This window comes from Anticarsia gemmatalis, chromosome 2 (genome assembly GCF_050436995.1).
Source record: "Anticarsia gemmatalis isolate Benzon Research Colony breed Stoneville strain chromosome 2, ilAntGemm2 primary, whole genome shotgun sequence".
Lineage (NCBI taxonomy): Eukaryota > Metazoa > Arthropoda > Insecta > Lepidoptera > Erebidae > Anticarsia > Anticarsia gemmatalis.
In genome coordinates this window covers 13,311,160-13,336,439 of record NC_134746.1, presented here as the reverse complement: position 1 = coordinate 13,336,439, position 25,280 = coordinate 13,311,160, and the positions used below count along the sequence as shown (strand labels likewise).

The window sequence follows — 25,280 nt, the reverse complement described above, 5'->3', positions numbered from 1 at the left end:
AAAAAGATTATGTCGTTAGAAAAATGTTTTTTATTATTTATGTACTCCTCCGTACTTCAATTGAAATTATTTAATTACTACATAATTATTTAATTATTCTGCTAATTATGAACTAACAATTCTGCAGTCTCAAAATAATTACATACATACAGTTAAGAACACTGAGGTAGTCTCGTAGATGAAAATGAGACTCAGGACCAATTCACAGGTATATAAAAGACAAGTGAATTAATCTAGAAAGTCATGGAAACAGGCCTCTCGCAATTCACACGCGAAACTATTGTTTTCACTAAAAATAAAAATGCATCAATTTTTACAATTAACATCACGCATCGGACGCAGCGCGTGCGCAGCGGCAGAAACTCGATCAGATCTCTGTTCTGTGACGTCCGCCGCACACCCAGACACGCACACACACGCACACCAATAAATATACACAACACGAGCTAAAACACTTCGCATGTTACGATACAGGCTATGCTTCAGGCGCTGGCACTTGACGCATAGTCTGTAGTGATCCGAGATCACATTTGGCTGATCACATGTTAAAGTCTGTTAGGTTACAACTCGTCCTTGAAGTCTTCGTCCTCGCCTCCCGCGCCGGGCGGGGGCACGCCACCCTGTCCCTGGTACAGCTTGGCGATGATGGGCTGAACGACATCCTCCAGAGATTTCTTCTGTTTCTTGTACTCCTCAGAGTCAACATCCTGGTTGTCTTCGAGCCACTTGATGGCGGCGTCGATGGCCTCTTCCATTTTAGCTTTGTCGTCATCAGTTACCTGGAGACAAAGAAATACAATGTTAGTTTATTTTGTTTTATAAACGGAATGTTTGTGGAATCTATGAAGAGACAAGACAAGAAAATGTTTGAATATAATAATACCAACCTTAGCGCCGAGTTTTTCCTTGTCCTGGAGCTGGTTCTTGATGGAGTAAGCATAGCTCTCCAGCTCGTTCCTGGCCTCAACGCGCTCCTTGAGCCTCTTGTCCTCATCGGCGAACTTCTCAGCATCCTTGATCATCCTCTCGATGTCCTCAGGTGTCAGTCTGTTCTGGTCGTTGGTGATGACGATCTTCTCGCGGTTTCCAGTTCCCTTGTCCTCAGCAGACACTTGCAAGATACCGTTGGCGTCGATCTCAAAGGTTACCTCAATCTGAGGGATACCACGTGGCGCGGGAGGAATGCCAGTCAGATCGAACTTTCCGAGCAAGTGGTTGTCCTTGGTCATAGGACGCTCACCCTCGTACACCTGGATGGTGACGGTGTGCTGGTTGTCGCTGGCGGTAGAGAAGATCTGGGACTTCTTGGTGGGAATAACGGTGTTACGGGGGATCAGCTTGGTCATGACACCTCCGACGGTCTCGATACCCATGGTAAGAGGGTTGACGTCAAGCAGGACGATAGCGTCAGTGTCTTGTTCACCGCTGAGTACTCCGGCCTGGACGGCGGCACCGTAAGCGACAGCCTCGTCGGGGTTGATGCCTCGGGAAGGCTCCTTGCCGTTGAAGAATTCCTTGACCAGTTGCTGAACCTTGGGGATACGAGTGGAACCTCCGACAAGTACGATCTCGTCGACGTCCTTCTTGTTCATGTCGGCGTCTTCCAACACCTTCTGTACAGGCTTGAGGGTTGATCTGAAGAGGTCCATGTTCAATTCCTCGAACTTAGCCCTGGTGAGAGTCTCAGAGAAGTCTTCACCTTCGAAGAAGGATTCGATTTCGATCTTGACCTGGTGGCTGGAGGACAGAGCTCTCTTAGCCTTCTCGACTTCACGACGCAGTTTCTGGACGGCACGGTTGTCCTTTCTGATGTCCTTACCCTTCTTCTTCTTGTACAGTTTGATGAAGTGCTCCATGACCCTCTGGTCGAAGTCCTCACCACCCAAGTGAGTATCACCATTGGTGGCCACTACTTCGAACACACCGTTGTCGATGGTGAGCAGAGACACGTCGAAGGTACCACCACCCAAGTCGAATACGAGCACGTTCTTTTCGCCCTCCTTCTTGTCAAGACCGTAAGCGATAGCAGCGGCGGTAGGCTCGTTGATGATTCTCATGACTTGGAGTCCGGCGATGGCACCGGCGTCCTTGGTGGCCTGACGCTGAGCGTCGTTGAAGTAAGCGGGTACGGTGACGACGGCGTGAGTGACCTTCTTACCGAGGTAAGCCTCAGCAGTTTCCTTCATCTTAGTGAGGACCATGGCGGAGATTTCTTCGGGAGCGAAGATCTTGTCGCCCTGAGAGGTCATGACGGAAACATGGGGTTTGCTGTTCTTCTCGACAACCTTGAAGGGGAAGAACTTGACGTCATGTTGAACAGTGTGGTCGGACCACTCGCGACCGATCAGACGCTTGGCGTCGAACACTGTGTTCTCAGGGTTGGTGGTCAGCTGGTTCTTGGCGGCGTCACCGATGAGACGCTCACCGTCGGCCGTGAAGGCGACGTATGAGGGAGTGATACGGTTACCCTGGTCATTGGCGATAATTTCAACACGGCCGTTCTTGTACACACCCACACTGTGGACAAATGAAAAAGTTTTATTAGAACTATCATCCAGGGATCTACATTTTCGAAATTGAACAAGTCACATTTTTTATCAAGAAGATATACTAAACTAATATATTTAAAAAAAAAATCTTCCTCCGTCACATGTGTGATACTAAGTTCTGAACCGGTAAAGTGTTAAATTAATGAAATGTTCAATAGGCCATAACAATAGTTTCCAAGCATATCCTCTAACATAAGTGACAACTAAGTGCCAGAATTTTACTATATTTAAATTCAAACATGTTTATGTTAATGAGGCGAGGTCAATAGCCTATGCGGCACAGTTGGAATTCTAGTTTTTTTTGTTATTGACATTAGAAATATTTTCAAAGTTATTGAACAATTTTTTGGTTTTTAACAGTTATTTGGTTGTTATTGCTTTAATCTTTATAATCTATGTTCTTTTTCTTGTTTTAAGTTGTAAATTTTCAAGTCAATTCATACAAATGTGTAAAGTTAAATTTATTTATCAAAATGACACTTTACTGATTAAGGTTACAGACATATTATGCCATATTTTCCCCATAGGGATAGGCAGAAGCCAAATAATGCCACTTGAGTATGTTTAATACTTATTTTAATACAGAAATTTGACAAAATTCATGAAATATTTACTTCAAAATGCACCAGTATATAACCTGACTAAACAGCCTTACAATAAATTACTTACAACTAAAACTATCCATGTGGTTAATTTAAACATATGTTGAGATTAATTATATGACTCAGTAGGAAACATCTTGGTTACAATTAATTGACATAATTATTGGAATAAAAAGCAAAAGAGAATTGTCGACATCAGCATTTTATCATAAAACATTGCCTAAATAGAGGGTACTAAGACATGGTGATAAAAGAGGGTGTATTCTAGAACTTACCATGAGTATGTGGTACCCAAGTCGATACCGATCACGGTGCCGATGTCCTTATCTTTTTCTTTCTTGTCGTCGGCGGTAACCGCCACGACCACGCAGGCCAACGCTAGTAAGCACCACCGCATTTTGAGCATCCAATATTACACTTTACTGAAACAAATAAACGTTCATTATTAGCTTTTAATACTTATAGCTTCTTTTACACTAAACTAACGCTATAAACTTAAAAAATCTATAGATTACTACGGTACTACCAGATGACAAGACTTTTGGACACGTAACACGTAAAGGACACGTCATACAGGGCGCCGGGCCAACGCGGCCGGGATTCGATTTATAGAAAAGGAAAGTACCCGGTAACACCTATAACGGCAGTAACAAGCCTAACGGTACAATAAAACGGCCACGGAATATGTAGGACGCCGCACCGGCCCACTTGGCGTCGAGAAGATTCGCTGACGTTTCATCGAGATAAAATATCTTTTTTATATGAATCTTATTGGGGATTCTCAACCAAAATGCTGAATTAGACTAAAATAATTGAGGAATATCAATAGAAATATATGAATAACTAAAATTTACAAAACTGACACCTTTTAGACGACGAGGTTAACAATTTTATGACCGATTACGCGAATTGGGAATAAAGCTAAGAATGTAAAAATACTATAAATATATTTACCGAATACTACAGGCGTTTAAATAAAATTGAATCCCAATTTGTAGTTCACTGCCACGATACAATCACTTTGAATAAAACACTTTGTTACGAATTTACAGTATCGCTGTTCTTTTACCTTCGATCTTTAGTGAAAAACTGATGTTCACACGCGGCCGTCGCTATTATTTAGCGCTAGTGTAACATCGTGGGCGAACGCGATTGGTCCACAAAGCGATGACGTTTCCTATTCTTCGTAACGATTGATCCAAGTGTGTGTATTTGGCGCATTTTGATTGGCCCACGTTTGTAACTGGCCCTGAAAAGCGTTCTCCAAAGCGCCAACTTTGAATCTATGATGTAAATTATTGCGAAAGAAAGTAATTATTTAAAAACTTTCTTATTAAATAATTTACCGGAAATTTACTATACAGAATTTGTTAAATGTGACAAACCCAGTACTCATATAAACTTTAAATAATCTCTTCGATCACATCAACAAATCTTCTAATTGTGATGACAATTTTAATACCGAAATTGAAATATTTCAATTCTTAAATTTTTTTAGATCATGTGCAGATGGCTATTGTACAAGTATTGTAAATTCGTCTAGTTACCATTATCAAGACACATTTTTAGTTTCTATCTTCGCTTTCCAATGGGAGAAAGCTTACGATTCCCAGTTTTACGAGAGCTCGGACCACTGGGCCGGTTTCTTAACAAAATATTGTTTGTAGTCTTTACCTATTTATTAGACCTGTTTTAGATAGTTAGAACATTAGGTAAGTGGATATTTTTGGTGCATCAGAGATCTGATTAAATTTTAAACTCTCACATCGAAAATTCCATCCTTCATACAGTTACAATGCAGTTGTTTCTCTGCAAGCTCTTCTTCAATCCTCCAACTCGTAAATTAAAAGATAACTTTTTAGTCAGCATAGACTAACCGACCTAGCAATTAACTAATTAGTGCTGGTGTCGTAGTTAAGACGGTCGCCCCTGCGTCGCCTTTACGATAGGAGGTCGTAGGTTCGATTTTCTAACGAATTAAATATTTATGTTCAAAAAATTAGTTATGATCAGATCAGTGTCATGCATAAAAAAACAGATATTATGTCTGTAAAGTCCTTTGCAACATTTATCTCAGTGCAGCATGCAGCTGATTGCAGTCGCTGTAACTATCACGACAAGAACATTCTAGATAATAATTGCATCATCCAAGAATACTTCTCAAGCTGTCCTGTTTGTATTTTTGTGAAAGGCCACGTCAGCGCACAACGCCAGATAACAAGCATAGTCGAATTGGAAATACCTATATTTATGAACATCTGTTATAAGTGTAATCAATTTAACCCATTGCTTTATCGCTATTGTATTTTATACCAATTAACTAAATGTACGAAAGCATTGTTACCATGCGTATATTTTTATGGAGTTAAAACGAATTTCTGTTCAAAAAATATTATTATCATTAACTAACTTCCGTTTTTTATCTAGAACCTTCCTTCGTGATAAAACCAACATTTTATGTGAATTGAAAATATTTATTAGAAAATCGGGTGAAGCATATCAACTTTAAACATGCAACAATTTGCCTTGCTTGGACGTACTGTAAAAAAGTAAAAAATAAAAGTCATTGACACATTGAAGAATACACTTTATTCGTTTTCTATCACATTTAAAATATTATGTATCCGTATATAAAGTCTAAAACACCTAAAACAAACAAACCACAATCATAATTTTCATAAACTTAACAATACAACAGTGAATGTACTTAAAAAAAGGCGCGAAATAAATTTGAGCAAACCATAGAGTCGTGTTGCTTATTCTTCTAACAAGTGCTTAGTTGTCTATTAATTATTGTTACACAATAAGATAATAAGCGGGATATTCCCATATTTTAGTAAAATTCGGGTTTTTTTACAGGAACTTTGATAAAACAGTATTCAATATAGATTGTTTCCGATATGTAGTAAAAAATATTGTGCGTTATTCTGTGTCATGGATACAAAATGTGCTTGTAGAATTTTTTATACTTACGTATCGAGGTGTTTATTATTCTATGAAAAAGAAAAAAAATATGAAATGCATTTACAAGAGAGAATAGACACGTAGAACAACCAATATGACATCATAAAAATTAAAAACCACCCCATCCTTTTTACACATTACGCCCCACTCGGACCTCTCGCTCTAAAGAGTCGTGACGTCACTATTATAACCCGGGTCCCAGATCATTCATATACACAGTGTAACTTAAATACTAAACCAGTCAAATTCATAGCTTATTGTTTCTGCTCATCGGATATTAGGCTTAAAATTAATGGCGCGAAGTATGTTATGATGCAGTCAGCACCTGGAAAATAAAAGGCATAGTTAGTATTTTGTCAATATTCTATGTGAAAAATGAAAATTGATTTCCCATCGGACATAAATAAATTGGGGCCTGAATTTTTTTTCTGATATCCAGTGTAAAGGAAAAGCATGCACATTACTTATTAAAATCTGAATGTTTCTTGGATGCAAAATATTATATTATTTAATGTTTTAATCCAACGATTATTTATTTATATAAATATATAAAAGTTTGTAATATTTTAGCAGGTATTTTCAACAAAGATTAAGTTAAGTAGCTCACCAGCCCGCCTCATGCACGTGAGGGTCTCCATAAGAACAGTCTCAACCTCCTTCTTGTCACCACTCTTGCAGATCATAGAGTATTCACCTGACACCTATGAACAAACAGGCATAACAATAATTATTATTAGCGGATTAAATCCGATTTTATATTAACGATGAATGAACCAAATTTCCTTGAAGAGGTGAAGTAGAAGTATTCCAAACATTATGAAAAATATAACATTCCTATGAAAAAGCTAGCAGTAGTAGTAGCTTATTGCCTGCAATGGAGAACTTTCTAGAATAAAAGCCTTTTTTACGGTCTGCATTTCAATTCTGGATATTTTTAATGCTCAAAGTTAGGCTTGCGCAAATTAATTAAATATTGCGTGGGGGGCATTAATTCATGTTCGGTTATGTATGACTCATATTTGTATTTAATATTTACATAGGTGCAAATGTATTGCGTCATATCAATATGTAAAAACCAAAATTAAAGTTATTTTACATTAAAATTAAATACCTTTTATAAGTAATGTTTTATAATACTTAACATAAGAATAATATTTCAAAGCAGTTATGTCCGGGGTATAACCTCTTTTTAATAAATCTATGGTATGACTTATTTTCAGTGTTACCTGATAAATAAATAGTGGGTGTTGTGGGAATTGGTCTTTCGTCTGCCTCACGATGTCCAAGTACGGCAGACCAGGCTTCACCATCAGGAAATCAGCGCCTTCGGCTACATCACGCGCCTGAGTACAAATATACAAGAAAATAAATAGCATACCATAAAATAAAAACTATACGAAACCAATGTGGACCCTGCCCCCTTGTGACGTATAAGTGTTTTGTCAATTTGAAACTGTTTTCAATTTCAATCAGTTTTGAAATTGTATTTGAGGGTAAAAGAAAAAAAAACCTTGTATAACTAATAATCTAATAATAGGAATGACATATCAAATCTTTGTTGCCTTACGCAAGAAAAACCGCAGGAATTATCAAGTAACCATACATAACGTAAGTTATCAAATAAAAATTAACTTGTACGCGAATTCAAGATTACAGTTTCTCAATTGATAGGGCGACAGTTGCTCAACTAACAGAACTAACTGATAAGAACGTGAGTTTCAAACAATAGATCATTACTGATAACACGTGTTTCGGTGTAAATCTTATTATTTCTTAATATTCAAGATTTGTATTACTATAAAGATAACGGATTTATTAGAATTTATGTACAGAGTATTACAGTCATTGCGAGATTGTGGTCGGTGAAAAGTCTTAAAGATGATGGAATATAAAAGTAGCTGTTTGTCAGTCTATTATGCTTTTACGACTAAACAGCTGACACTTTTAAGGTAGACTGCCTCCGTGGCGCAGTGGATTAGGTCGCCACGCAAATACCATTGCATCAAGAGGTCGTGGGTTCGATATTCTAACACGAAACAATTATTTGTACGATCCATAAATTATTGTTTCGGGTCTGGCCGTGCTTTGTGTCCGTTGTTTGTATGTTTGTAAAAGTCCCCGCGACACAAGAGCGATTCTTAATGCGGGAGATGTCTTTTTAAGAAAATTTTAAGAAATGCCTTTCTACATATAATCTCTGTTAAGGTCATCACGCTGCATCCAAGATGTGCAGAGGTCCCGAGTTCGATTCCTAGCTGTGACTGTTACTTGTGTGCTGAACTTACTACTATAGTAGTTTTCAGGTATCTTGCACTAACAAGCATATAGTTTGGCTCATAATTAGCTAAAATTATAAGTTAATAATTCGATTTCTAAGTTAATGCAAAGGCCAATGGAACTAGGGTATCGATCTCTCTATACATAAAAGTAATAAATAGATGACCACTAATGATTTAAAACTGAAAGGAGGGTGATGTATCTCACACTTTTACCATAAGCCGTCTGAATAGATCTACACGAAATTCGGCAAGGTCTAACCTTTTATAGATTTGCGCCCCTTAACAGGAGAAATAGAACACCAGCTCTTTACATAATAATTATGGCAATTTTATAATTATATTTTTTGTTACTATTAATTTGTCTTTGGACCTGCTACTGGTCCCGAAGTTGTGGATCTATGGTAGGTATAGGTTATAACTTTTTGAAAAAACTACGGAAACTTAGCTGCGGTCATGAGCTAGTCTCACCAGGAATTAGTCCAAGAAAACACTCGATCAAGGTTAACTTATATAAATTACCTATTAAAACCCACTAAACGAGAAGTTATCGTAATTATAAATGCAATAAAAGTCACTTGTAATTCACGCCAGCTGTTTAAACGGTCATTAATTTTCACGATAAAACTGAATGGTTTAATCTCTTTTGTGGTCTTATGGTCTATACAACTTAATATAAAAAATGCAAAAGTTTGGATGTTTAATTGCGTGTTTATTACTAGATCACGCCAAAACTTCTAGGCTAATTCTCAGATAGTTTGCAATTTAGATTAACACATAGAATACTTTCAGCAGAAGTTAGTTACCTGGGGGCACAGAAATGCTCCTGCCAAGGCAAGAAAACAAAAAAGATTCCTCAAGTCATAAAATAAAAAAAGTAAAATTAATATAAACTTACAGCAGCTCTGGCAGCAAGTCCTGAGCTACCAGGTGGTAGTTGGTAGCACTTCCTGTCTCCCTCCATCGGGGAACTCTTCATAGTGTCGCGGAACGGACCGTACATTGACGACGCGAATTTGCACGAGTATGAGAGTACTGCCACCTGAAATAGATGAAATTCATATAGCAAGGACTCTATCAATTAAATAATTTACTGCTTTTTTGTTTCTTTGAAGGCAATGCAGTCTAAATGTCGTACTATAATCAGATGAATTTGTTGGTCATGTAGTTTTTCGTACAAGTGAAGTGAATACTGCTAACGTGAAGTTAACATGGCTCTATCAAAGCAAGTACATATTAACTTACTTGATTTTGTAGTTTACAGGAGACAAGGGCATCTTTGATAGCCTTTATCCTGTTGTCCATCATGTCTGACGGCGCGACGATCTGAGCACCTGAAAATATAAGAGTATTGTCATCTTAAAGTATCAATGATAACTTTTAAACTCTCGCGTTGCATGTTTAATGTATAATAGAATACAGGAATAGAATCGCCGTGGTCGCAGGCTGACTGAACCTGCGCCGAAACGTTAGGCATTTCAGGGTAAAATTCGTGTTCGCGTTAATTCCCGTCTTCTATTATTCATTAAAGTATCAATATTAATAATCGTGTAATATGTATATTCAAGAACAAAAATGGGTAAGACAAATACCTAATGCTAAGTCAAAATTTTATCTCTGTTGAAAAACTCAAAGGTCAACCTGATAATGTTTAGCACCTAACCTCCATACTACAATGTACTGTTGCTTGAATAATGATGAAAATTATCTAGACTTCTATACATAAATATTCAACATCCTGGCTTGACTGATCCACATGGAATCCAGTTATATGGCCTATACCCACATAGTTCCCTTTCCATGTATGAAATTTGAAATTTCATCTGAACAAGTGACTGCTTAAAAATATATCAAACTGGATGTTCAAATATTCACCTGCTTTAGCATAAGACAATGCCACTTCAGCAATCCGTCTCACTGAAGCAGCGTGATCAATGGCTCCATTAGGCGTCAACAGGCCGCAGTGTCCGTGTGACGTGTAAGGACACAAACAGACATCACACGCTATGAGTAGAGAAGGTAATGCTGCTCGCAGTTTAGGTAGGGCTCTGATCACTGGGTTGTCTGGGGAATCTGCATTGGTCCCTGAAGCATCCTGGTAGAAAGGAAAAAATATTTGATAAGAGTTTTGATCTGTTATTGGCTAAAAGGATTGTTTCACTTAATGTGAATACAAAGGTAACCATACCTTATTTATGAATAACCTTTAACCTTTTCATAAAAGTTAAAACCTTTTCTTCTATCATCTTTGTTAATCTCAACAATAAATTTAATATAAACAATTAATATTACAGAATTATCTAGAGGAGTATCACCTGAGTCTGAACTTCTATGACTTTGCTAACATGTATCAAAATTGATTATACTGCTCTTCAAGTGTCCAAAGTGATTTTGATATCAAACAAAACTAAATATAAAAAGTTCTTGATAGATAATAGTCAAGGTGACATAATAAGGAGAATATACAGCAACAATTTCAGCTAAGTCACTACACATTATCAAATATTGGTAAAAGATAAATTTACATATTAGGTAACATTGTCACCTTAAGCAATTTGTACAGAATATTTAATTTAGTCTTTTGTATGGTTATTCTTTACATGTGAATATAAGGAATAATACACACATAACTTTGAAAAGACATTGGTCTGTTGCTTGAACCATAGACTACTTGTGTGGGAGCTGCACACTAAGGCTACTTGGCTATTACTCCTCCTTAGTAGCAGAGTATTTTAATTAGGTACCTTGGGTAAATTAGTGACAATTCCAAAGATCAATATAGACCTCAGCCCTTTGTTAACCAAGTCTGTGAGCACAGGAATGAGCTGATTAATTCCATATCTGGATACATTAGGCATACTGGCCACAGGCTGAACTGCATCATCGTTTTCTCTGCAAACATTAAATATTAAAATTAAAGTTAAATTAAATCATACACTGTACATAATAAAGTCTACATTACTGCGCTTTTTAAGTGAAACTTCATTATTAATTACACGTAAACGCAATTATTTTAACATTCCATCAGTTCAATCATTCATGCATTAAATTTTTTGTAAGGTTACCGGTCGCCGGTGTAGTAACCACAGTACTTACAGCAGGAAAACGGGGTACATAATATTATGCGGCTCAATGGAGACATTTGGTTCTTGTAATTTCCGTAAAGTTGCATGGAAATATCCTCCTTGCAAGACATGTTCCGGGCTCAAAAATAATTGGTTCATTTTGTGTTTTTTACAATATTTCAGAACTTTTCAAAACTTTATTATTTTATGCTACCAATTTCTAAAAACTATTATCGGTACTTCACAAGTTATCGCCTGGTTTGATAATAAATTCTGGATGATACGAGCAAAATACACTTTACACGTATGTCACTATCACTACCATGAACGTCAAACGTCAAGTAAACTAAGCTGTCAGATTTGTCAGAACCATTTCTTAACTGAATGAAGAAACGTGAAATAAACATACATGTTTGAACTAGAGTAAAGGAGTTCGCGCACTATAATCATGCTAAAGGTAGGTAGTTTAAATGTGTACGACTTTAATACAAGTTTGTAGATGTTAAAAAACTTAAATTTAACAGGTGTTATTCTGCAAGAACTTGTTTTGAAAAGAAATTAATTGTTTAATAATAAAAAAAAACATACCTATATCTTGTTTTATTCGCCTACCGACATTTAAATGTTGAGCAAACAATTATCAGACGATAGCTACATATGTGTTACTTAAAGCGTGAAACTAAATAAATAATTTTGACTTATTTTTATCTTTTACAACACCAAACATTATGCTACTGATTGGTGTCATGCATGTCATGTCATTCTATCGCATTTGTGTGTATTTTTTTCATACCTAATTATTTAATCTAAATAGCATTACAAACGATGAATGTCTAGAGGTTCTATAAATCAGTACAAATATTTAAATGTGAAACACTTCCAAAACACCAAATAATCAAGATGCCGAATTTATTAACAGAATTCGTTTTTACAACTTTTTTGTTTACATTTACGAAATTATGTTTATAAGATAATCAATCTATTAGTTTATTTGTTATAGTCATAATATTTTGTGCGTGTGCACCGCCAACATACAAACAAAACAAAAAGTGAGAGAAAGCAACCTCGACGGTCGAGACAGCCTTGAAGCACGATGAATGCGGATGAAGACTCGCCGAGCAAGAAAAAAGTTGAAAAGCCATCAAGTTCCACTGATAATTTGACGGTGACTGTTGACAAAACAGATGGGAAAAGAACTGAGAAAGGAGACGAGGATCCAAAGCCGCGTATTGTATTGACGTTTCGGTCGGAGAAGAGCAGTGCGAAGAGTACCAATATGAAGATAGTTTCTACTGAGGAGAAGCACGAAGAGGCGCCACGGAGGTCGAGTAGAGGTCGCGGGAAGTGGGAGTGGATTTGTGACAGTGAAACATCGCCTAAGAAGGACAAATCAGGTGCTCAAACAACTTCTGAGAATGATGAGTCGGACAGTTCGCACACCACGCCCAAGCGATCCACCCGCCGTCGTAGTAAAGACTCTGATAACGTCCTTGCCAATGCTATTGCTAGGAAGGAGAAAGCATATGAAACTCCTTCAGTACCACAGCGGTTGTCTCGCAGGATCAAGCCGACTGCTAAGATATTAGCCAATGAAGAGTTACGTATTGGCTTAGAATCTCAGAACAATGCTCGTCTTGGTATACAGTCAGATAAATCACCTGAGGAGGGTGTTAGGACTAGACGGTCAGCTCGTCCAGTTGTTGTTGAAGAGAAGAAGGTGGAACCGGAGCCACTTGAGGATGAGGTGGTAGAGATAATGGGAACTGATGATGACAGTCAGAGTCAGAACACAGTGATGAAGCTCAAGCACTTGTGTGAACTTGGCCTGAAGGCTATTACTCCTGATGAAATGGAAGAGAGTGGCAATGAGAACAGGTGACTATAACTATTCCATCTTAATTTAAGAATTTTAAAGGAACAATAAATATTATCTAGATAACTTGTATTCATTAGCTATGACATATAATTTAACATATATTTAATGATCAATGATTGAAATATGTATTTTATGAATATTTGTTTTCTGTCACAAGTATCTGAATTAAACATTCTCATATTCAGGGTAAAATTTCCAAGTTTTTAAAATTTCAAACCCCTTGTTAAAAACATAGAGCCACCACTACTACTTTTGAACTATGCATGCAAATGAATTACTAATGAAGTCCTCACTTCAAAGCACAATTTCACTACTCTTATTAAAAAATCTTAAAGTATTTGTTTACCAATTTTCAGAGAAGATGAAGAGAACGAAGCAGAAGAAATAAATGAGGATGACGAAATAGATGATGATCCCAACGTAATCAGTAAACTGTTGGAGACGGACGAGGATTCAGATGAAGACTTCCACTGTTCCGTGTCCGTGGCTAAGGAGAACAGACCGCGGCGGTCTGTGAGACTGTGCTCGTCGTACGGCATCAATGATAGTGACCGATCTTCACCTACTGTGGACGATGAGCATAAGTAAGTTTGATTTTTTCATATTTATCTCAAACTAAACATCTCTTACTTACATATTATTTATTGTTTATCTGAAGTCTGTAGTTTGTAGTAAAAGAAACAAGGATATGAAAGAAAAGTTGCTTATTTCGTGTTGATAATGTTAGTTTGGTTTTCTATTTCGAGATTTCATAATATTGGTATACATTATTGTGATTTTGTCTCAGGGCACAACGTCGCACAGCTAAACGGGCGCGTCGTGTTTCCGCTGAAGACTCAGTCAGGTAGGTTTACTTTTAATTCATTAAATATTTTTATAGTCATGTAAATTATTTATCAAGGTCATTAAATAATATTTTTCTTTCAGGACGCGTCGTCTAAAACGCAGGAGGAAGCCATCTTCAGGCAGTGAGGAAGTACATTCCGATGCCGAGATAAAAGTTACTGAGTAAGTTTCACATAGCATTTTTAGGACGCTAGGCAGAGCGAAGTGTAGCCGACAGTGACTCGACCAATCACAGAGCTCAGAGAATCGAAATCACCATTAATCTGTGAACACATTGTCATTGGTCGATTTGCACTCAACTGTACTCTGCTCTGCCTAGCTTCGCTTGCAAATACATATGCTCTAATACGATATATCTTCAATTAGTCAGACTATGCAGTAAATGATTTGAGTTTCATCTACAATACAAATGTATTAGTTTAACCGTCACTCTTTGTTCTCCAGTGACCCAGCTGGTGGAGACGAGGGGTCTGAGGCGGCGTGTCCGGCGGACGAGTCGACCATCGTCGCTACGTGCTTCTGTGATACGCCGAGCAACGTGTACGCAGCACCTGAAGAACTCACTGGTAAGTAGTATAGTATAACAATTTCTCGACTGCTACATAATTTCTAGGCATCATCCATATTTTTAAGTTTAAGTAATTATATGGTCCATAAGCAACCAGTATACAATGTATACATGTTACTGTAAAAGCCCGAACGGTGGTAAATCCTAAGATTTTCCGGTATAACCTAAGATTTATCAACTCGCAATGGTAAAAGTCCGAACAATTCTTTTATTTCGAACTTTTACCTATATTTACTTGATGATGTCGAGATGTCGCCGGAGCCCCGCTTGGCGGGGCTCATCCTGCTGGGTGGTTAAAAAAATATAACCACGAAGGCTAAGGTTCTAACCTAACCTACCCATGTCGCTTTGCCCAAAACTCCTTCTTTATAACTATGTCACAGTATATAATTATACCGTGAAATAGTTATAAACATAGTTATGAAGAAGGATTTTTTTATATATCGTAACATAGTTTTTAAACTCCGGCTTGTTCGGACTTTTACCATTGAGAGTTGGTAAATCTTAGGTTTTACCGGTAAATCTTAGGATTTACCACAGTTCGGGCTTTTACAGTAACATACATATAGATAAGCTCTCTACAGTACACAAAGATTATCGTGGCTGGTGTTGAGTAAGACAAATTTGAGTCTTCCAGTGTCCTAAACAGCTCAAGCAGCAATAACATCCACACAAACATTTACATATACACATAGGGGTAAGCAAAGATCAAAGAACACCACTTGGTACGATCTTTACAAATTTTCCTTGCCTCAATTACATACATACGTCCACTTAAACAGGACCGCCGGTTACGAGTACTACGCACTTGGCCATTTTGCAAGACACACAAACTTATTAAAAAAAATCTTCTCTCTCCAGAGCCAGTATTCTGCCAAGCTATCGAGATGGTAGACGGCGTCCGCGTGGGTTGTTCCCACAGCGCCCGGCGCGAGCGCGGCCCGGGGGCCAAGACTGAGGGTCCACTAGCGCCACTGGCGGCCATGTTGCGGGCCGGGCCCCGCGCGCCATACTTCCTGTCTTGTGTGCTGCACGCCGCGCAACTCGCTAAACATATGTGTTGTCCTGCTTGTGGACTGTTTTGTACACAGGTAAGATATTCTTGTATGATAAACAGATTTTGAATTATGTTGGCTATCTCGATTATACTATACATTAAGTTTTAGGTGCAAGGCAGCTATTAGACCACCGTAATCCTTGTATCATATTAAAAAATCTTCTCGTTCTTTCTAGAATTTATTACAAAAGATCTTTTTATTTCCAAAGTTTCAAATGTAACTTTACTCCTACAAAAATCGCATCAGTTTAATTGCAAATCATTGTATGGTAACTCAACAAAGACGGCAAAATAATGTTGACATTTATTTATTTTGAGTAATTTTAACGCTTATTTTAAGCGAACCTATTTGCATCTTTAGTTTTTCGTGCGATAAAAGTATTAAACAGCTCTACAACAACTTTTACTCCACAGGGCACATTCTACCAATGTTCCTCCGGCCACCTATTCCACGTTGACTGTGGTATATCGTTCAACGACGCGAAAGCAGCCCGGCCGGGGTGTCCGCACTGCGGCGTGTACTCCTACATGTGGCAGCCGGTCAACACTGACTGTGCGAAGGTGCGGCTGGAGATGAAGTGCAGCAACAAGAGGATCTTCCTGCCTGACCAGAGGGAACAGTGGTGAGGACATTAGAATAACTACAAATATTAATATTAACTTGACCTTTGGCCAAAAAATGCGACAGTACAGGTTAATAAAAAATCTTGCAGTGTAGTGTTCTGGCCCTGTTAAATGGATGTGATACCACAATACAATGAGGTGTTTGATCTATTTGTTATTCACAGAATTACTGCAGTATATGAATGGACTGACTGATTATTTTTTAAACATTGCACGAAATGCAAATAATTCAAAGCCTTTCGAATTCGAATGTATAGTACATAACTTTTGGTGATTATAAAAAAAATAGTAATTTTTCGCCTGCTTATACATCCAACGTAGAGTTAGGTATGATACACCCTAAATAAAACTCATACAAAAAAAAACGCAATTGAATAGATAAACTACCACTAAATGTACTCAGAAACCGGGGGTTAGAGTAGCAACAACAAGAATGTCAATGAATATAAACATATTTTTTCTTGTTTTCAGTACTCCAGCCTACCTAGGCTTCTCATCTCAGAACATGAAGGTGGAACAAGGTCCGATCATTCCTAAAGACTTGCTGCCGTCTCCGCCTATAGAGTTAAAACAGTTGGAGCGCGCGCCGAGCAAGTCGCCCAACCAACTGTGCGAGGCGATACTGAAGGGAGAGTCAGTGGACCAACTACTGTCTAAGCTAGGTAGGTAACGACTTTTGTGCATTAAGAGATAAGTAGATTTTATTTCTGACTTTGAAATACCTAATAGCTAGCACCTAGAGAATATAATAAGTTTATGGAAATGGTGGAATGGTAATGTTAGATCCGACATTTTTATTTAAATAATCTATGCGAAATTCCAATTTACTACCATCATAATAATTGTTTGCTTTGTTGTGTCAAAATCCATACTATACTAATATTATAAATGCGAAAGTAACTCTGTCTGTCTGCTACTCAATCACGCTTAAACTACTGAACCAATTTGCATGAAATTTAGTATGGAGATATTTTGATACCCGAAAAAGGACATAGGCCACTTTTTACCCCGGGAAAATGACACATTTCCCAGGAAAATTCAGGTGGTGAACGAAGTCGCGAATAATAATATTACGTCAATATTATAATGACATTGAATTAAAAAAATTCCGTTGTCATGGCAATTGTTTTAATGGCGGATATCCTTTAGCGCGACTTCGTTATATTAAGAGATATAATTGATATAAATAATTAAGAGAATATTTTTCGTATAAAATTTTTATAACAACCTCATGTCTGTACATTATAGATATTAAAGAAAAACTAAGATGGGGGATCTTCATACAACCAATAGAAGCCAAAATTATATTTTTTTTGTCTGTCTTTCTGTCTGTTTGTTGTTTGCTTTTCACGCAAAAGCAACTGGACGGATTTTGATGAAACTTATTTTGTTATATAGCTATTAGTCCTCGCTAACATAGAGGCTATTTTCTTTGGAAATTCACTTCTTAAAATGGGTAGAAAGAGAGGAGTTTGTACGAAACTTCGTCAGTTTTGGAGCTAATTCGTTTAAAATATAGTTAAGTATTATTTGGCTATATGGTTAGAAACTAAGAATGACGCAATAAGGATTTTTGGAAATTCTACCTTAAGGGGTGTGAAAAAGGGGGGTAAGTTTTTATGAAACTCCATCGGTTTTGAAGCCAAATCTATAAAAAATTAAGTGCTTTTGCAAGCAAGTATTCATGATCTCCTGGTTACTGTGAAAAGGTTTATAGAAAGTTAAAAAAGCGTGAGCGAAGCTACGCGGGTTAGCTAGTAACCTATACTTTAAAATATTGAAAGGTTCAAAAGAAAATAAATGACATTAATGTTTTCTGTTTTATGACAATAATTTGAATTTACTCCGATTCTGTCGTTTGGGACCGTTTTTATTTGTATTTGCTATAAATATGTATATTCATGCACTCATTGGTACTATCCTATACTCCCTCGTCTAGAGTAGCAAAGGAGATAGTGACACAAAGGATCAAGAGTGGTCGAAGTGTCAGCCGGCTATTAGCCGGTACCTCCAAATACAATATATAAGACTATTATGCTACTAATATTTGTTTCCCCCTAGTATCCAGCAGTCACATCAACAAGGCGCTCTCGTCCCAGTCCGGAGGTACCTGCGTGCACGCGGCCGTGCGCGGCGGGCGTGTGGCGGCGCTGTACCTGCTGCAGTACGCGGGCGCCAACCTCGACGCTACTGACTCCACCATGCGCACTCCGCTCATACTCGCTGTCACTGGTGAGTGTACATAACTACTTCATGGCGCGTGGCGGCGCTGTACCTGCTGCAGTACGCGGGCGCCAACCTCGACGCTACTGACTCCACCATGCGCACTCCGCTCATACTCGCTGTCACTGGTGAGTGTACATAACTACTTCATGGCGCGTGGCGGCGCTGTACCTGCTGCAGTACGCGGGCGCCAACCTCGACGCTACTGACTCCACCATGCGCACTCCGCTCATACTCGCTGTCACTGGTGAGTGTACATAACTACTTCATGGCGCGTGGCGGCGCTGTACCTGCTGCAGTACGCGGGCGCCAACCTCGACGCTACTGACTCCACCATGCGCACTCCGCTCATACTCGCTGTCACTGGTGAGTGTACATAACTACTTCATGGCGCGTGGCGGCGCTGTACCTGCTGCAGTACGCGGGCGCCAACCTCGACGCTACTGACTCCACCATGCGCACTCCGCTCATACTCGCTGTCACTGGTGAGTGTACATAACTACTTCATGGCGCGTGGCGGCGCTGTACCTGCTGCAGTACGCGGGCGCCAACCTCGACGCTACTGACTCCACCATGCGCACTCCGCTCATACTCGCTGTCACTGGTGAGTGTACATAACTACTTCATGGCGCGTGGCGGCGCTGTACCTGCTGCAGTACGCGGGCGCCAACCTCGACGCTACTGACTCCACCATGCGCACTCCGCTCATACTCGCTGTCACTGGTGAGTGTACATAACTACTTCATGGCGCGTGGCGGCGCTGTACCTGCTGCAGTACGCGGGCGCCAACCTCGACGCTACTGACTCCACCATGCGCACTCCGCTCATACTCGCTGTCACTGGTGAGTGTACATAACTACTTCATGGCGCGTGGCGGCGCTGTACCTGCTGCAGTACGCGGGCGCCAACCTCGACGCCACTGATAGTACCATGCGCACTCCGCTCATACTTGCTGTCACTGGTAAACATACGTAACTACTTAATCGTAGATTTTTTACGCCATTTTGAATCAAATTTTCAACTTGCAAATGTGCTATAATGTATTTGCCGATTGCGGGGTCGGTTAATTGTTATTGATCTCTTCTAATTTATATTTTAATATTTCTCAAAAGTCAAAGTTAGCGGCAATAGGATTGCTCCATTCTACATGAAAGTAACATTGTAAAGGGCGAAACGTGGGTGTATTTCAAACACCTTTGACGACATCTTCAGGTGTAAATGGTGATATTATTAATAAAAAAATATAGAAGAGGGAGGCACCAACAGAAGCTAATTTTGTATAGTAGTAGGATATTTACGTCAGACAAATCCGCAGCTCTAAACTAGTAAAGCCGTTTTGAATAGACAGATGGCTGTTATTGTGTCAATCGTTTCGTTACTTATAAAATTAAATCATATTTCAATAATAAATATTCTTAACTTTAAAACAGTAATGGCGAAAATACAAGAAAAACAAAAAGAATCAACAAAGCAACCCACTGAAGACGTAGACGTGGACAGTGACAAAGAATCGGAAGCTCCAGCGAAGACAGAGAAGGCAGACGACAAGAGCGAGAGATCCGATGACAGTGAGAACTTGCCTGATGAAGAGGATATGATCAAAGTGATTAGATACCTGCTGGCTGCTGGATGTGATATTAACTTTCCGGTAAGTACTTATATAATAAGTGCAAAAGTTTGTGAGTATGGATGGATGGATGTATGTTTGTCACTACGTGTGTTACGACAAAACTAAGTATTTATAACATGAAACTACTACTGTATATAAAAAAATTAAGCGTTAATTTTCCTTTGTTAGTGGTCTAAGGCACACGTGCTTACAATCACGTATTCACGCGCGTCCGTGCACGTTTGTATATGATAATGTAACTTAAACAAATCTCCCTATCATTATCGGTTAAAAGCGTCATAAGTTCAATAACTTTTCAGTTCACCTTTCCTTGTCTGAAGGAATCTTACGATGAAAATATTATGCCTTAATTATTTACGATTTTTCACATTTAAATATGATACAAACATATTTCATTTATAGATATAGATTCCTATATGGTTTGATTGAATAAATGTGTTCTTTGTTCTTAAAGTTATCTTGTTACAACAAATATGATATGCTTTCCCCCAGGGTCCGGACGGTATGACAGCGCTCCACGTGTGCGCCCAGCTGGGCTGCGCGCGCGTCGCTCGCCTGTTGCTGACGTACAGCGCTACCAACATCGACGCCAAGGACGCGGGCGGCTGGACGCCGCTGGTCTGGGCCGCCGAGAACAAGCACGATGATGTTGTCAAGTTAGTTGTTAGTCAGTTAGTTGTACTAGTATGTTGTTATACATACATATTAGTTATTGCCCGCGACTTTGGCCGTGTGGTTTGAGATTTACGGGCCTTCTTCTTTTTTTCTTCTCATAGCGGTAGATAAAGACCGCAGCTTGGTATTATCCTTCTTTTGCTTCGTTTAAATTCATATATTTTTTCATTGTTATATACTTAGTAGTATCGTCAGTCGCATAGGAAGGGACTATAGAACCGTTTCTATCGGTTCAAAAAAAAAAAATATACATTCACTCTGCTACAAACTTATTCATTCGTATTCAGTCATGAAATGACTTCTAATTGTTAACGAGCTAAAATGGCTCGTATCTACCTAATTTCCTACCCATAGTGGTTTTATAACGGAGGTCTAAATACATTCTTCCCCTGCAGGATCCTCCTGGAGTCAGGAGCCGACGCGCTGACGTCGGACACGGAGGGCAACTACGCGGTGCACTGGTGCGCGCTGGCGGGTTCCTCGCAGGCGCTGCGCTTGTTGCTGCACGCGGCGCCGCGCGCTGCACACGCGCTCAACGCTCATGCTGACACTCCACTGTATGTATGACATGTATACAATAATTTTGTATTAGCCTATAAACAACATTTTTTGTCTTCTCTGAAATCTGTTTTTTTTATCCATTACTGTCCATCTGCTGAGCGAGGGTTTTCATCCAAACGAGGGAGAATAAATATCTAATTATTTATAAAACCCATGTCTACTTTTTTTTATAAACTTTACATTTAAAACAGTCGCAGACCGCTGTTACGTAGTAAAAATAAAAAGGTATTCATAAGAGAAATGTGGATAATGAAGACACCTATCACTGACACGCACATCCCTCCAAAATTATTTGTTATTTTTTTTTTACATTCGTGCTCTTTTTGTACAGTCACAAGTAATCGAATTGAATCTGTTATTTAATGTGAATAACATATATAACAACAAATGTATATTAATTTTACAGACACGTAGCAGCAAGGCAGGGTCACTACAGTTGCGTGGTTGTACTGCTCGCCCGAGGTGCTAGGGTATGTTATAAAAAGGCAATTTCAAATTGTTACTATTTCGCAACCAACTTACACTCAATGGGGCAAGATTTTTTGAGGTTAAATTTCTTTTTAAACACTCAGATATAAAAACAATAAACTCCAATACTTTTGAGCTCTTAATTCAGATCCGCTAGTGTACTTACTAAATTTTTAATATTGTTATTTGTCAGACGGACGTGGAGAACTCAGCGGGCGAGCTGCCGGTGGAGGTGTGCACGGCGCAGTGCCAGAGCGCGATCTCACTCAACATGCAGATGAACATAGCAGTCAGGGACAAAGTCTCTAAATACAAGCTACTATCCAGGTAAAATGCTTTATAACTTCCTAGTAGACACACGTCCTCCGCTCGCATTCGCTACCCCCTTTTAACATCTTTCAGAGGTTTTTTTTTATTGAAGTAAGTTGTGTAATTTTGACTCCAAATATTAAACTATTTCTGCGTTCAAAACCAATGTTTTCCATCTTTTTAATATTATAGGGTTTAAAATCGACGATTTGTATTTTAAAAGCCGAACTTGCGTTCGGGTTTTTCTACATTGATCCCGTCCCCCTGGGAATTTGGATGTCGTCGAAGTTAAAAAGAGTTATACAATTTGGTGGTGTTCTAAAGTTATACATACATTTAAATCATTCATTCTCATTTAGGTACATTTAAGATCTTCAGCACAACACAGTTCTAATTTTTATAGTTGTTTTACTTTGTTTATTTATGTAGATTAAGGATTTGTATAGCAAAACACTGTTCTAATATCTACATTTTTTATCTTACTTTGTACAGTGACATATCAAACGGTCGCGAGCCGTTCCCGGTGCCGTGCGTGAACGAGGTGGACGACGCCGCTCTGCCGGAGGACTTCACGTACGTCACCAAGCACGTGTTGCCGCACCCGCTCAGTCTCGACGATACTATTGATACTATGCAGGTAATACACGCTTTGTGAAAACTAGTTAAGTTTTGAATAATTATGTAACGGATTTAGGTGTATAAGAAACGAGCAATGTTGTTAAATTAATAATATACGTTTCTTTAGGTTTACGATAGATTATTTGTTGTATTTAGGAAGGAATGGAAAAAAAATAGCCGCAATTTTGCTGACCATACTAGCTGTCATTGAATGCTATCATTTTGACGCTCAGTGATGTCAAAGAGGCTACTTAAATTTGTCCTGCCATAATTAACCATTGTTTTAATTTTTCCCGTTAATTTTCACCCTAGTAATCATTATTTTGATTGTTCCGTAGGGTTGTGAGTGCAAGGACGGCGACTGTTCGTTGGGCGAGTGCGCGTGCTCTGCGCTGGGAGTGCGGTGCTGGTACACGCGCGGCAGACTGCACGCCAGCTTCCCCTACCACGACCCGCCCATGCTGTTCGAGTGTAACCAGACCTGCGGCTGTAATCTCGTATGTATAGAGTGAAATAATTATACTCAAAATATAACTATTTTACAATCTGCTTTAAGATTTGCGATGATTATGAGCTCTGAACTATATTTCTTGTTATTTTGAAATTATAAGTTGTTATTGATTTGAATATAAATAACCATGTTGCTATTTAATATACAGTCGATTTTATCTTTTTCGATTATAATAGTCGATTTTTGAGTATGCTACTAAGCTTTCTTATTCATTTTTAAAATTAATTTCATGATTATTTTGTGTTTTGATTAAAATTACAAATAATTTTATTGATTTATTTCTCCCAGCGTCGCTGCAACAACAGCGTAGTAACAAAAGCATCTCTCTCGGGCTCGCTGTGTGTGCGCGCCGCCGTGTTCCGTGCGGGCGGCGCGCGGGGCTGGGGGCTGCGGGCGCGGGCCGCCGTGCCGCGGGGCGCGCCCGTCGCGCTCTACTGCGGGGAGCTGCTGGCGCTGCCGCACGCCGACACCAGGCCCGCTGATCATTACATGTTCGCGCTCGATGTCAAACCTGACTTACTGGAGGTACTACATAAAACTTTTTGATAACAACTTATTTGTCGCTTATGTTTACCTGTGTAGAAAGTTTCCTATCAATTTCTCAGCTTTGTAATAACTCAGAAATATACAAGTAGGACAGGATATTTCTGAACTCTATTATAATAACACTTTTTTCAGAACCGTAAATTGAACAAATTTCGTTATTGAACCGTAAACCGAAAATTACTAAACAAAATGTTTTGCCTGTACGAATTTAAATTGAACTGTAAAATAACATTACCTCCCCAAAAATCACATACTGATCTAACTTATTTTTTATTATACTAAACAATACTAATCGTCATCTCTCCCTACAGCAATGTTCGGACAAGACGCAGCTGTGCGTGGACGCGGCGCAGTACGGCAGCGCGGCGCGGTTCATCAACCACAGCTGCAAGCCCAACCTGGCGCCCGTCAGAGTGTTCACTCACTGCCGGGACCTCAGGCTGCCCACTGTGGCGCTGTTCGCTACTACTGATATTAGTCCGGATGAGGAGTTCACGTTAGTATACTTGAAATATTATACTTTTTATACCTTAAGTTGACGGAGGAAGTGTACTTGACTTGATGAATTACACTCACGGTTCATCGTTATTCCCATGCAGAAAGTTCCTTATTTATATTATTATTTATTTTATATTATTCACTTATAATAGAAGGTGAACCTATTACCTCATACTGGGTACGAGTTGCGAGTTAACTCAGTAAATGCTTCTATTAAGGATACTCCAACAGAAACTAGAAAAAACACAACTTAATATATGAGTGAAATCCGGAACTGTATTCAGTTAAAAACTGTAGTATTTAAACGCAACTGCCTCAGTTATTTGTGTAATATGGTTTAATCAAATTTTCTTTGCTTGCAGATTTGACTACGGCGACAAATTCTGGTCGGTGAAATCAAAATGGATGCACTGTGAATGTGGAAGTACTGAGTGTAGATATCCTGTGAAGACTGATGATACTGAGTCGTCTTAATTCTAAATCATGTACATAAATAATTATATTATTGATTTTATGTGTATTTATTAATGTAATCAATTATATTATTTTAAGATTATTGATTTAAATAATTCTATGTATAATCATGAACTGAATAATTAATCATAGATCGTCGTAAATGTGTTTTATTTATATCCGCCTGTTTTTGTAGCTCTTGAATGCAAGCTATAACAAAATAAAATATAAACGGTGCCGCACAAATACGATTGAATAGACACATACATACGTAGATATACATATACCACGACAATATGATTTTCTAGTAGGAAAGACCAATAACAATACAAACGATACGAAATTGATAAATCGACTAAAC

At 38.7% G+C, this 25,280-nt stretch overlaps 3 protein-coding genes across 3 annotated transcripts; 1 reads left to right on the top strand and 2 right to left on the bottom strand.

The window, feature by feature from the left end:
- Window positions 1-7: 7 nt before the first annotated feature.
- Hsc70-3 (heat shock protein 70 cognate 3) lies at window positions 8-4,263 on the bottom strand. Its single transcript, XM_076133622.1, has 4 exons — window positions 4,106-4,263; window positions 3,427-3,573; window positions 888-2,517; window positions 8-779 (listed from the first exon to the last, which is right to left on the bottom strand). Exons 2-4 carry the CDS (start codon window positions 3,555-3,557, stop codon window positions 561-563), a joined length of 1,980 nt encoding a protein of 659 aa, XP_075989737.1. The 5' UTR covers window positions 3,558-3,573; window positions 4,106-4,263; the 3' UTR covers window positions 8-560.
- Window positions 4,264-5,721: 1,458 nt separating this feature from the next.
- Pbgs (Porphobilinogen synthase) lies at window positions 5,722-11,800 on the bottom strand. The gene is made up of 8 exons (XM_076133646.1): window positions 11,488-11,800; window positions 11,136-11,283; window positions 10,267-10,486; window positions 9,637-9,725; window positions 9,290-9,433; window positions 7,342-7,458; window positions 6,723-6,816; window positions 5,722-6,440 (listed from the first exon to the last, which is right to left on the bottom strand). Exons 1-8 carry the CDS (start codon window positions 11,613-11,615, stop codon window positions 6,370-6,372), a joined length of 1,011 nt encoding a protein of 336 aa, XP_075989761.1. The 5' UTR covers window positions 11,616-11,800; the 3' UTR covers window positions 5,722-6,369.
- A 387-nt stretch (window positions 11,801-12,187) lies between these two features.
- Window positions 12,188-25,054, top strand: G9a (histone-lysine N-methyltransferase G9a). The gene is made up of 22 exons (XM_076134922.1): window positions 12,188-13,331; window positions 13,689-13,916; window positions 14,120-14,176; window positions 14,260-14,340; window positions 14,623-14,744; window positions 15,608-15,837; window positions 16,218-16,426; window positions 16,899-17,089; window positions 18,489-18,659; window positions 18,784-18,897; window positions 19,022-19,135; window positions 19,379-19,492; window positions 20,081-20,298; window positions 20,773-20,936; window positions 21,351-21,512; window positions 21,923-21,986; window positions 22,178-22,311; window positions 22,786-22,930; window positions 23,250-23,408; window positions 23,711-23,947; window positions 24,280-24,464; window positions 24,829-25,054. Exons 1-22 carry the CDS (start codon window positions 12,550-12,552, stop codon window positions 24,938-24,940), a joined length of 3,993 nt encoding a protein of 1,330 aa, XP_075991037.1. The 5' UTR covers window positions 12,188-12,549; the 3' UTR covers window positions 24,941-25,054.
- The last annotated feature ends 226 nt before the right edge of the window (window positions 25,055-25,280 follow it).

What these genes read in the sequence shown, in the direction of transcription:
- Hsc70-3 (XM_076133622.1), bottom strand. Translation starts at nt 3,557, where the DNA reads ATGCTCAAAATGCGGTGGTGCTTACTAGCGTTGGCCTGCGTGGTCGTG. An exon ending in TTGGGTACCACATACTCATG is followed by an intron (nt 2,518 to 3,426) that starts GTAAGTTCTAGA and finishes ATTTGTCCACAG; the next exon opens with TGTGGGTGTGTACAAGAACG. An exon ending in AGGAAAAACTCGGCGCTAAG is followed by an intron (nt 780 to 887) that starts GTTGGTATTATT and finishes CTTTGTCTCCAG; the next exon opens with GTAACTGATGACGACAAAGC.
- G9a (XM_076134922.1), top strand. Translation starts at nt 12,550, where the DNA reads ATGAATGCGGATGAAGACTCGCCGAGCAAGAAAAAAGTTGAAAAGCCA. An exon ending in ACTGTGGACGATGAGCATAA is followed by an intron (nt 13,917 to 14,119) that starts GTAAGTTTGATT and finishes ATTTTGTCTCAG; the next exon opens with GGCACAACGTCGCACAGCTA. An exon ending in GCTCATACTCGCTGTCACTG is followed by an intron (nt 18,660 to 18,783) that starts GTGAGTGTACAT and finishes GTCACTGGTGAG; the next exon opens with TGTACATAACTACTTCATGG.
- Pbgs (XM_076133646.1), bottom strand. Translation starts at nt 11,615, where the DNA reads ATGAACCAATTATTTTTGAGCCCGGAACATGTCTTGCAAGGAGGATAT. An exon ending in TTGTCACTAATTTACCCAAG is followed by an intron (nt 10,487 to 11,135) that starts GTACCTAATTAA and finishes CCTTTCTACCAG; the next exon opens with GATGCTTCAGGGACCAATGC. An exon ending in ATTGTCTTATGCTAAAGCAG is followed by an intron (nt 9,726 to 10,266) that starts GTGAATATTTGA and finishes TTATATTTTCAG; the next exon opens with GTGCTCAGATCGTCGCGCCG.